Source organism: Oncorhynchus gorbuscha, linkage group LG08, assembly GCF_021184085.1.
Source record: "Oncorhynchus gorbuscha isolate QuinsamMale2020 ecotype Even-year linkage group LG08, OgorEven_v1.0, whole genome shotgun sequence".
Lineage (NCBI taxonomy): Eukaryota > Metazoa > Chordata > Actinopteri > Salmoniformes > Salmonidae > Oncorhynchus > Oncorhynchus gorbuscha.
Window position 1 is genome coordinate 48,290,645 of NC_060180.1, and position 12,011 is coordinate 48,302,655.

Consider the following 12,011-nt stretch of genomic DNA (forward strand, 5'->3'; position numbering starts at 1 on the left):
GATATGCACAAACATATCTAAATCAGGCAAAGATATCCGGCACCCCCTTGTCAAAAAAATCACTCCGCTGTCTCTGACTGTAGCCTACAGGGCATTTTCTGTTTTAGCAGGTTAGGGTCGGGTGCCTCAGATTTTCACTTTATCACATATAGTTCGGCGGTTGCAGATGTGTTATTAGCAATTGCGGGAGGGTGCAGGTGCACAAACAGCTGACCCACGCACCACTAATGCCCACATCATTCCAACACAGAAAATATGCTTTTTAGCATACTCAATTAGCATTTCTTGGAAGTAAAACTATTTCACTAATATTGTAATTAATTATAGGTCATATTTAATAGAAATCTGTAAACACTGGACAGTAATGTTTGGCAAATCATTCTCTGTAAATGATTCATTCATCTTCATCTTAATCTATAATCTTAAGAAATATTAACCATGTATCTTACATCTTAATTTATCCAAAATCTTCCCTCCGCAGATGGTTGCCAGGGCCATCTTCACAACAAAGACAGAGATTTTTCCGAGACTTTCCCTAAAAGAAGAAATGTGTTTAGTATTTTTTCAGATTTGTATAATTTGTGTATTTGTGAAAAAGTCAAGAATATGCAGTACAATGATAATACCTGCAATAATCTAAACACTTTCTCATTCAAGGTGCTACCCCTAGGATTTTTGTTTTTGTATTATAATTTCTGAAAATGTCTATTAATATATCTGGCGCTAATAGTGGAATGATAGTGTTTCACAGTATGACTTACATTCTTTTGAATGGTTGCGATACTCGCCTATTGATTTCTCCCACCGGAGCAGCATCTGTTGTCAAACTGGGAAAGCTGTTCTGACTTTTTGGCTGTGTTATCTAGTGGAAATCGCTCTGTCATTTCCCGGTTGCTACAATTCTACACTGTTCGCTCAATTTCAGTTTATGTGAGAAAACAAGGTCAAAACAGCTTTCCCGGTTTGACAGATGATACTCTGGCAGGAGAAATAAATAGACGAATATCACAGCCAATCACAACACTAGCGGGTAAGTAATACTGTGAAACATTATTATTCCACTATTAGTGCCAAATATATTATGAACATTTTCTGAAATTACAACACAAAAATTACCAAAAATCCTATGCTTAGCACCTTTAAGTTGCTCTTATACACTGTAATTACAGCAGTAAAAACAAGCAGAAATGGTTCAACTGTATTTATCATCATCACTATGTCATTTTCACTGTTTACTTTCTCTTGTCTTTCATCAGAACTAAAGATGTATCACTTGACACAAGACTATTGTGAGACCATTACATTGTTAAAACAACAGTCAGTCTGGATTTCGTTCTCCCATGAAAGACTGTGTGTGAACAGACGCCACACACGCCACACACGTACACAAACACATGCAACACAATTGCCCCATCATCACGCTCAGTGACCGTCACACAGTGATGCGGTCATGGTGGATCCTCACGGGTCATAGGCAGCCAGCAGGAAGTTGAGCAGCATACTGATGGACTGTTCCACATTGATCTGGTGGGTGGTGGGCATGCGCTTGTTGAGCTGGTAGAAGATGGTGGAGAGTATTGCTTCCAGGCGAGCCACAGTGAACTCTGTGTTGAGGTCCATGGTGTTCAGGCCGTTCTCTCTGAACGCCTCAATCACATTCCAGATGTCCACCAAATGGACTGTGAAAAGACAGAATAGAAATGCACGGACACGTTTCCCTTTTAGCCACGTGTTTTCAGAGACACAAGACAATCCCAATCAAACCTCAGACAGAGGACATCACGCTATACTCACGGTTGCATTTCTTCTGAACGAATCTGAGTTTGCAAGCTGTCCTATACGTGGACAATCTTATGGAATCCAACTCTTGTGCCCCTGTAGGAAAAAATGTATTTGTGTGCTAGGTAATATGACAGACAGTAACACAGGAATGCTGGTGATGATGAGACTTTGTGGAGCTACTGGGGGAAGAGTGTTGCTTCACACACTGTCCTTGCAGAGTGCATCCATGTGGTCATTAACAATAGATTCCTGTCTATTATTGCTAATGAAAGTAAGCTGTGTTGGCCTATATTGGATCCTATACTGGAATCTTTCTTTGAGGTAGCATGGTAAATGACTTGGTAAATGTTATTAATAACCTGGTGAATGTTGTTATTATGCATACAACAGTTATAATACTTTGAGTGTGGTTCACTACTTTTCAGAGATCGCCCTGTACACTTACGCATCTCTGCGAACAGTTGTCGTCTCTCCGCCATTATGTCACCACTCCTACCACGATCTTCAATCATTCTGATCAGGAGGAAACAGATGATATGAGGGAAGGTTAGTGTTAGGACAAAGACAAACACACTATCCAGGACACACTTCCACACTCCATCCCACAGGTGGCAGTGTCTAGGTGCTGAGCCAAGGCTCGATAAGCATATCAGGTACTGTCAATTAGGATTGTCAGTCAATGTCCCAGCTTAAAAGCCACAAAGCTGCTGGTTTTGCTTGGTGGCCATCAGGCTTTCCATTTGTTTTTGAGTCTTTACTTTGGGTATGCCTTTGGTGTTTTTCTTTTTTGTACATATTTCTGTTTTGACACCATCTGAGCAAATAATAATCTGTTTGGACTGGTCCACCAAGAGGTCAAGAGAGACAGAGCTAGCCTTGGACCAAGGTAAGTTTGCTGTCTCCCTGGGCACATGTGCATCCAACACGGTCCTCAAACACTGATTTCTCACATTCAAGCAGCCATTCATTCAGGTTACAGACAATGTAGCTAGGCCTAACACCCCTAGACATAACGAGTGCAGCAAAATCAGTAGGCTAGTTATTGGTTTCTTAAAAATGTTCATGAGTAATGACTTACACTCACTGGGCCATGACAGTTTGAATTAAAATAATACACATTTATTTTATTCTTTCAGTACTTGAGTCCTAATAGTGACACGTTTGTAATGGATCAATGATTAGGTCATTATTGTGTGCAGACAATACAATATTGCTTCCCAGGTGGTCATTTTACAACAAGAAAATACATTAACGTAACACTACTAACTCAACAGCTTTAGTAGTTGTAGTATTACTCATAGTAGTGCCACTGTTCAGCCGCAACTACTATCATTTAATGTACACTACCGTTCAAAAGTTTGAGGTCACTTAGAAATGACCTTGTTTTTGAAAGAAAAGCACATTTTTGTCCATTAAAATAACATCAAATTGATCAGAAACACAGTGTAGACATTGTTAATGTTGTAAGTGACTATTGTTGCTGGAATATCTACATAGGCGTACAGAGGCTCATTATCAGTAACCATCACTCCTGTGTTCCAATGGCATGTTGTGTTAGCTAATCCAAGTTTATAATTTTAAAAGGCAAAATGATCATTAGAAAACCCTTTTGCAATTATGTTAGCACAGATGAAAGCTGTTGAAGCAATAAAACTGGCCTTCTTTAGACAACTATCTGGAGCATCAGCATTAGTGGGTTTGATTACGTGGGTTTGATTACAGGCTCAAAATGGTCAGAAACAAAGAACTTTCTACTGAAACTCGTCAGTCTATTCTTGTTCTGAGAAATGAAGGCTATTCCATGCAAGAAATTGCCAAGAAACTGAAGATCTCGTACAATGCTGTGTACTACTCCCTTCACAGAACAGCGCAAACTAGCTTTAACTAGAATAGAAAGAGGAGTGGGAGGCCCCGGTGCACAACTGATCAAGAGGACAAGTACAAGTGTTTAGTTTGAGAAACATACGCCTCACAAGTCCTCAACTGACTTCATTAAATAGTACCCGCAAAACACAAGTCTCAACGTCAACAGTGAAGAGGCGACTCTGGGATGCTGGCCTTCTAGGCAGAGTTGCAAAGAAAAAGCCATATCTCAGACTGACCAATAAAAATAAAAGATTAAGATGGGCAAAAGAACACAGACACTGGGCAGAGGAAATTTGGGAAAAAGTGTTATGGACGGACAAATCTAAGTTTGAGGTGTTTGGATCACAAAGAAGAACATTTGTGAGACGCAGAAAAAATGAAAAGATGCTGGAGGAGTGCTTGACGCCACCCGTCAAGCATGATGGAGGCAATGTGATGGTATTGGGGTGCTTTGAGGTTGGTAAAGTGGGAGATTTGTACAGAATAAAAGGGATCTTGAAGAAAGGAGGCTATCACTCAATTTTTGGAACGCCATGCCATACCCTGTGGACGGCGCTTAATTAGAGCCAATTTCCTCCTACAACAAGAGAATGATCCAAAGCACAGCTCCAAACTATGCAAGAACTATTTAGGGAAGAAGCAGACAGCTGGTATTCTGTCTATACTGGAGTGGCCAGCACAGTCACCGGATCTCAACCCTTTTGAGCTGTTGTGGGAGTAGCTTGACCGTATTGTATGTAAGAAGTGCCCATCAAGCCGATCCAATTTGGGGTGAAATCTCTTCAGATTACCTCAAAAAATTGACAACTAGAATGCCAAAGGTCTGCAAGGCTGTAATTGCTACAAGTGGAGGATTGTTGACGAAAGCAAAGTTTGAAGGTCACAACGATTATTTCAATTAAAAATCATTATTTATAACCATGTCAACGTCTTGACTATATATCCTATTCATTTTGCAACTCATTTTCAAGTATGTTTTCATGGAAGACAAGGGCATTTCTAAGTGACCCCACATTTGTTGAACGGTAGTGTACATGCTAGTCTCAATGCAACACTACAGTACTAAGTATCTGACACCCCTTCTACAACAGCAACACTTACCATCCTCTTGGTTATCTCTACGTACTGTATCCCCATCCACACTCTATTATCTCAATTCACTTCATAGCCTGAATCACCACAAGACACTGTATCATTAGTACCAAGAGTCCTTCACTAAACATAATCTGTGACATGACTGACACAACCCAGAGTCATTTTTTTCCATCAACGCTAATAACTTTTGACCACCTCACACTGCCCATTTTCACTTGAATAAATGGCAACATGACACATAATTTCTTACCTGGTGACATATTAAATCATGCATTTTTTTAAAACTGTAGCCTGCGGACAGTCCCTACAGGGCATTGAAAAACTTGAGCGAGACAAGGACGAACGTTTCACAGCAGCTAGCGAATGCTCACACTATGCCTCGCTGCACACTGTCCAAGGAAATCTAATACACCTAGTCATGTGGTAAGTTGCCATGGTAGCAAAGAACCCAGTCACTCCATTCCTAAAAAACAGGGTGCAATGCCCCCCCTTCTCTCTCACTTTAAATGGGACCAGATTTTGTGGAGCAAAACATCAATGACAACAAAATTATAAACGATTCATTATACTCTTTCTCCCACGACTGGCCACTTTTCACCAATGAAGTAGAAGTTAATTGAATAATTAAATAAATATGCAAATATTATGCAGTGGCCTCAGGTTACATGCAGAAACTTCCAAATGTTTCATGCCAAATGCTAATTGAAGGTACTGTACACATACACAAAAATGAAAACAATTTCTGCACATAGACCCTTCTCTGCAGAGTAACGCCCTCTATGGTAACACTGGATCAAATTGATAGCAAGTAGCGCATTCACTCCTAGACACTGTATTCACACAATAAAGATGACTGCAAACAAACATTATCTGTCTGTAATGTCACGTTTTAGTTTAAGTAAGTTACAACAATGTTAAACACTTTTGAGTGAATCATTCATTAATCATCCAAGCACAATCTACTTGAGTCTCATATAGTACAACAAACGCATAGCAACTAACTAACTAATAATGGTCCTTCTGTAGCTCAGTTGGTAGAGCATGGCGCTTGTAACGCCAGGGTAGTGGGTTTGATCCCCGGGACCACCCATACGTAGAATGTATGCACACATGACTGTAAGTCGCTTTGGATAAAAGCGTCTGCTAAATGGCATATATATATATATATATATAATAACAATGTAACATACTCAAACTGCCAATTCATATCACAAAGGAACAGAGCCAAGCTCTTGTGCCAAGTATTTGACCTTACGAATGCTATTCTAAATCTGTGAAATAAATAGCTAAGATTGACACAAACTACTATTCCCCTGTTGAAGATTGAAAACAACCACAAGCAACACAACTCAGGAGATAACAAACTAGTCAATGTTGAACATACCCTTCAGAATGTACCATGGTCCTCTGTTTCCTTGTCTGTCTGTGTGCTACTCCAAAGGCTTGTCATTCTTGATAACAACTGTACAGAGTATATAAAGCCCTCTCTACCAGACAAACATGACAACAAAAAGCAGCCAGCCCCAGTTGGAAGGGGTTAGCTTAGCTACTGTCACATATCTGAAATTAGAAACTGTCAGGACACAGGTTGTGCTGCTGCCTCTATCTTTAACTTCAAATGAGCAGGCTTGACATTCTTGTACAGCTTTACTGGCTCTCCAGTTGCAGCCCCTTCCAACCTCTCACTTGGCGCCCACCCAGCGAGCATTACTCTTGCTCTGTGCTAGCGTCACATACACTTGAAGTATTAACAATAACTGCCCTGAAATGAGCAAATCATTGTATACCATAAACATTGCAGATAACTTGGAACACTCCTCCCCTGCCAGAATCAAAACCAAGGCTATAAAGACAGTTTCTCTTAGCAATATTAAAACTATCACATTTCTTCCTGCAGTGGATAGATAAACTCTCTTGCCCAGTTATTAACTGAATTTCAGGCACGCTGAACCCTTCCCTTATAAGTCTCTTATGTATATTATGGCGCTTTTTTTATTACCACAGTCAAAGAAAGAAAAGCAAAGGGGTACAGTATTTCTGAGACATGAGCATTTGTTTGAGTTATGGCCCTGTATTTCCCCATATTTTTCCCCACTTAGACATCAGCTATACAGTGCCTTGCGAAAGTATTCGGCCCCCTTGAACTTTGCGACCTTTTGCCACATTTCAGGCTTCAAACATAAAGATATAAAACTGTATTTTTTTGTGAAGAATCAACAACAAGTGGGACACAATCATGAAGTGGAACGACATTTATTGGATATTTCAAACTTTTTTAACAAATCAAAAACTGAAAATTGGGCGTGCAAAATTATTCAGCCCCCTTAAATTAATACTTTGTAGCGCCACCTTTTGCTGCGATTACAGCTGTAAGTCGCTTGGGGTATGTCTCTATCAGTTTTGCACATCGAGAGACTGAAATTTTTTCCCATTCCTCCTTGCAAAACAGCTCGAGCTCAGTGAGGTTGGATGTAGAGCATTTGTGAACAGCAGTTTTCAGTTCTTTCCACAGATTCTCGATTGGATTCAGGTCTGGACTTTGACTTGGCCATTCTAACACCTGGATATGTTTATTTCTGAACCATTCCATTGTAGATTTTGCTTTATGTTTTGGATCATTGTCTTGTTGGAAGACAAATCTCCGTCCCAGTCTCAGGTCTTTTGCAGACTCCATCAGTTTTTCTTCCAGAATGGTCCTGTATTTGGCTACATCCATCTTCCCATCAATTTTAACCATCTTCCCTGTCCCTGCTGAAGAAAAGCAGGCCCAAACCATGATGCTGCCACCACCATGTTTGACAGTGGGGATGGTGTGTTCAGGGTGATGAGCTGTGTTGCTTTTACGCCAAACATAACGTTTTGCATTGTTGCCAAAAAGTTCAATTTTGGTTTCATCTGATCAGAGCACCTCCTTCTACATGTTTGGTGTGTCTCCCAGGTGGCTTGTGGCAAACTTTAAACAACACTTTTTATGGATATCTTTAAGAAATGGCTTTCTTCTTGCCACTCTTCCATAAAGGCCAAATTTGTGCAATATACGACTGATTGTTGTCCTATGGACAGAGTGTCCCACCTCAGCTGTAGATCTCTGCAGTTCATCCAGAGTGATCATGGGCCTCTTGGCTGCATCTCTGATCAGTCTTCTCCTTGTATGAGCTGAAAGTTTAGAGGGACGGCCAGGTCTTGGTAGATTTGCAGTGGTCTGATACTCCTTCCATTTCAATATTATCGCTTGCACAGTGCTCCTTGGGATGTTTAAAGCTTGGGAAATCTTTTTGTATCCAAATCCGGCTTTAAACTTCTTCACAACAGTATCTCGGACCTGCCTGGTGTGTTCCTTGTTCTTCATGATGCTCTCTGCGCTTTTAACGGACCTCTGAGACTATCACAGTGCAGGTGCATTTATACGGAGACTTGATTACACACAGGTGGATTGTATTTATCATCATTAGTCATTTAGGTCAACATTGGATCATTCAGAGATCCTCACTGAACTTCTGGAGAGAGTTTGCTGCACTGAAAGTAAAGGGGCTGAATAATTTTGCACGCCCAACTTTTTCAGTTTTTGATTTGTTAAAAAAGTTTGAAATATCCAATAAATGTCGTTCCACTTCATGATTGTGTCCCACTTGTTGTTGATTCTTCACAAAAAATACAGTTTTATATCTTTATGTTTGAAGCCTGAAATGTGGCAAAAGGTCGCAAAGTTCAAGGGGGCCGAATACTTTCGCAAGGCACTGTATATTGCAGCTGTTCACGTATTTACTTACATCCACTGATTGCCCAGTGTTATTTTACACCATAAGAATATAATTGATATCAGATTTAGAACCACAGTGTAGAGCTGTGTGTAAAGCTGCCTGCTTTGTTCAGTAATAAAGTTAACTGTACAACAATCGTCGACAAAAACACCCATCACATATTGAAATTGCAGGACCAGTCAAAAGTTTGGACACACCTAGTCATTCAAGAGTTTTTCTGTATTTGTACTATTTTCTACGTTGTAGAATAACAGTGAAGATATCTAAACTATGAAAGAGCACATATGGAATCACGTAGTCACCCAAAAAAGTGTTAAACAAATCCAAATATATTTTATATTTGAGTTTCTTCAAAAGGAGCCACCCTTTGCATAGATGACAGCTTTTTTGTGCTTAATATAAGGATTTTTTAATCATTTGTACTTTTGATACGTAAGTATATTTTAGCAATTACATTTACTTTTGAGACTTAATTATTTTTTTAAACCAAATACTTTGACTTTTACTCAAGTAGAATTTTACTTGTTGACTTTTACTTGAGTCATTTTCTAATAAGGTATCTTTACTTTTACTAAAGTATGACAATTGGGTACTTTTACACCACTGCCTGTCTCTGAGTTGTACTAGTAAATGCTGCCTGCCTGAGGGGCCTCTGATCACCATGGTTCTTTGCTCCATAATCCAGAAAGCATTCTATCCGTTTTTTAACATGTTTTTGGTTGTTGTTCCTGAACTGACCCTGTGTCCCAATGTGAGCTCCTTACTGGAAGAAAAAAAACTCTGATACTGGCTGGTTTACAAAGGTGATTAGTGAAACTGCTTCGGGAAATTGCTGCAACAACAGAAAAACTGTATCGGTGGGAATATGCTGATATTTACACAATATATAACAAAGTATGTGGACACCCATTCAAATGAGTGGATTTGGTTATTTCAGCCACACCAGTTGCTGACAGGTGTATAAAATCGAGCACACTGCCATGCAGTCTTCATAGACAAACACTGGCAGTAACATGGCCTTACTGAAGAGCTCAGTGACTTTCAATGTGACACTGTCATAGGATGCCACCTTTCTAACAAGTCAGTTCGTCAAATTTCTGCCCTGCTAAAGCTGTCCCGGTAAGCTGTAAGTGCTTTTATTGTGAAGTGAAAAATGTCTAGGAACAACAACGGCTTAGCCATGGAATGGTAGGCCACACAAGCTCACAGCATGGAACCGGCAAGTGCTGAAGCGTGTAGCACGTAAAAATCATCTGTCCTCGGTTGCAACACTCACTACCAAGTTCCAACCTGCCTCTGGAAGCAATGCCAGCACAATAACTATTCATCTGGAGCTTCATGAAATGGGTTTCCATGGCCGAGCAGCTGCACACAAGCCTAAGATCACCATGCCCAATGTCAAGCATCGGCAGGAGTGGTGTAAAGTTAGCAGCCATTGGACTCTGGAGCAGTGGAAACGCGTTTTCTGGAGTGATGAATCACACTTAACCATCTGGCAGTCCGACGGACGAATCTGGGTTTGGTGGATGCTAGGATAACACTACTTGCCCGAATGCATAGTACCAACTGTAAAGTTTGGTAAAGGGGGAATAATGGTCTGAGGCTGTTTTTCATGGTTTGGGCTAGGCCCCTTAGTTCCAGTGAAGGGACATCTTAATGCTACAGCATACAATGTCATTCTAGACGATTCTGTGCTTCCAACTTTGTGGCAACAGTTTGGGGAAGGCCCTTTCCTGTTTCAGCATGATAATGCCCCAGTGCACAAAGCAAGGGCCATATAGAAATGGTTTGTCGAGATCTTTGTAGAAGAACTTGACTGGTTTGCACAGCGCCCTGACCTCAAGCCCATCGAACACCTTTGGGATGAATTGGAATGCTGACTGCCAGGCCTAATCACCAAACATCAGTGCCCGACCTCACCAATGCTCTTGTAGAACATCTTGTGGAACATCCAATGGAATGCCTTCCCAGAAAAGTGGAAGCTGTTATAGCGGCAAAGGGGGGCCCAACTCCATATTAATGTCCATGATTTTGGAATGAGATGTTTGAAGAGCAGGTGTCCACATATTTCTGGTCATGTAGTGTACCAAACTGTTGGGTGATGATGCCATAACAGTTTTACAAACGAGCCATGATAGCCATGTCAATGACTTGGTTACTTTAATTGCAATGGATCCTGCTCAGCTCTGGTGTATTTCAGAAAGAACTGAGAAACACTATGGTTGACAGTGTGAAATACCAAGAGCATAATTTGTCAACATTTCTTGTCAAACACACATGATGAGTGAAGAAAGGCAACAACAGGCTGTATATGACAGATTTATATGCACATCCATTGCGATAATCTGTATCCCGTTACGACAGAGGCACTACAAATGAGGCATAATAACGGTAACCCCCAAATTGTCAATCTAACAGTTGACATGCAATTTGCCTCGGGATTAAAACAAATCTCGATCTCACTAGTTCCTATACGGTAACTTGGATTTTACACGAGTGATATTAAGGTCGTTCCAGTGCACTTGTGCTGTCTATACTTACCAGGATTTCGAGGAATAAAACTGCATTGTTTACATCCAGGGTAGACGTGTCAGCCGTGTCCATAGATGTGATTACGATTAATTTAGGTCAATTGTACAATACCCCTAGAACGATCTATTCCTGTAATTACGAACGCTTTTTGCAGCGCTGATGTGATGGAAATTTTCGAGTAGCGCAATCCAGCATTTGCCTCGAGTACGTGTGGCTTCTGCCGATGACGTAATGCGGAATCTCTTCACTTGCGTCAGTGTATTCTTTACAAATGTTGAAGTTGACAAAATAAACATACAAATACATATTGATTCAGCCATATACTTACTGTATAAACCCATTAATACAATGCACAGGAAGGATAAGTGCAGTCCATGAAACCAAACCACATCTAAAAAATAATAATAAAAAAAAATGGTGAGAAACTGATGAGAGAAATCTGTATCACATCAAAGTGTTTATAGTAACATACATGGCCAGTAAAGAAGTCTCAACAATTTGGTGTTGTCTGTCTGGGAGTTTATTACACTGGGCTGCCCTGTCTCTGAGTTGTACTAGTCAGTTCTGACTGCTTGTGGGGTCTGTGGAAACAATCCCCATCTGATAAATACATTTTTTGAATGGTGAGAAACTGATGAGAGAAATTTGCATCACATCGGAGTCAGATAAGCACAGTTTAGAAATGAACAAATAAGACAAAACATCCTCCACATGCATAGCCTGGGAAACCGTTAGTGGGAGCTATTGATCTTCACTATCATCTAGACTATGTGACCAGCGGCTATTACGCTGGTGGCCCCCGGCGAACGGCTCGTACATAAAACATCCTCTATTCAGAATGCAAAGTCATCGGTTTCCTCCTTAACTAGTTTTAATTGCGTGCCACTGTGGGGAAAAAAACTGAAAAAATGTGCGTAATTTTCTACCACCATGCTAAAGTGGCTAATGCTACTTCATGATGTTGGCCACCTCAAC

At 40.5% G+C, this 12,011-nt stretch overlaps 1 protein-coding gene across 16 annotated transcripts in view; it reads right to left on the minus strand.

The window, feature by feature from the left end:
* Window positions 1-11,249, minus strand: part of dtna (dystrobrevin, alpha) — a 40,205-nt gene extending 28,956 nt beyond the window's left edge. For 14 of the 16 annotated variants that reach the window (XM_046359745.1, XM_046359744.1, XM_046359747.1 and 11 more), the window contains exons 1-5: window positions 6,128-6,348; window positions 2,228-2,295; window positions 1,795-1,875; window positions 1,466-1,679; window positions 450-535 (exon numbers count right to left, since the gene is read on the minus strand). In XM_046359745.1, the coding sequence (XP_046215701.1) occupies window positions 450-535; window positions 1,466-1,679; window positions 1,795-1,875; window positions 2,228-2,295; window positions 6,128-6,144 (466 nt within the window). In that variant the 5' untranslated portion in view covers window positions 6,145-6,348. Of the gene's footprint in view, window positions 1-449; window positions 536-1,465; window positions 1,680-1,794; window positions 1,876-2,227; window positions 2,296-4,993; window positions 5,127-6,127; window positions 6,349-11,045 lie in introns of those variants that run through there. The other 2 variants (XM_046359734.1, XM_046359735.1) reach the window with 2 other exon arrangements.
* Window positions 11,250-12,011: the final 762 nt, after the last annotated feature.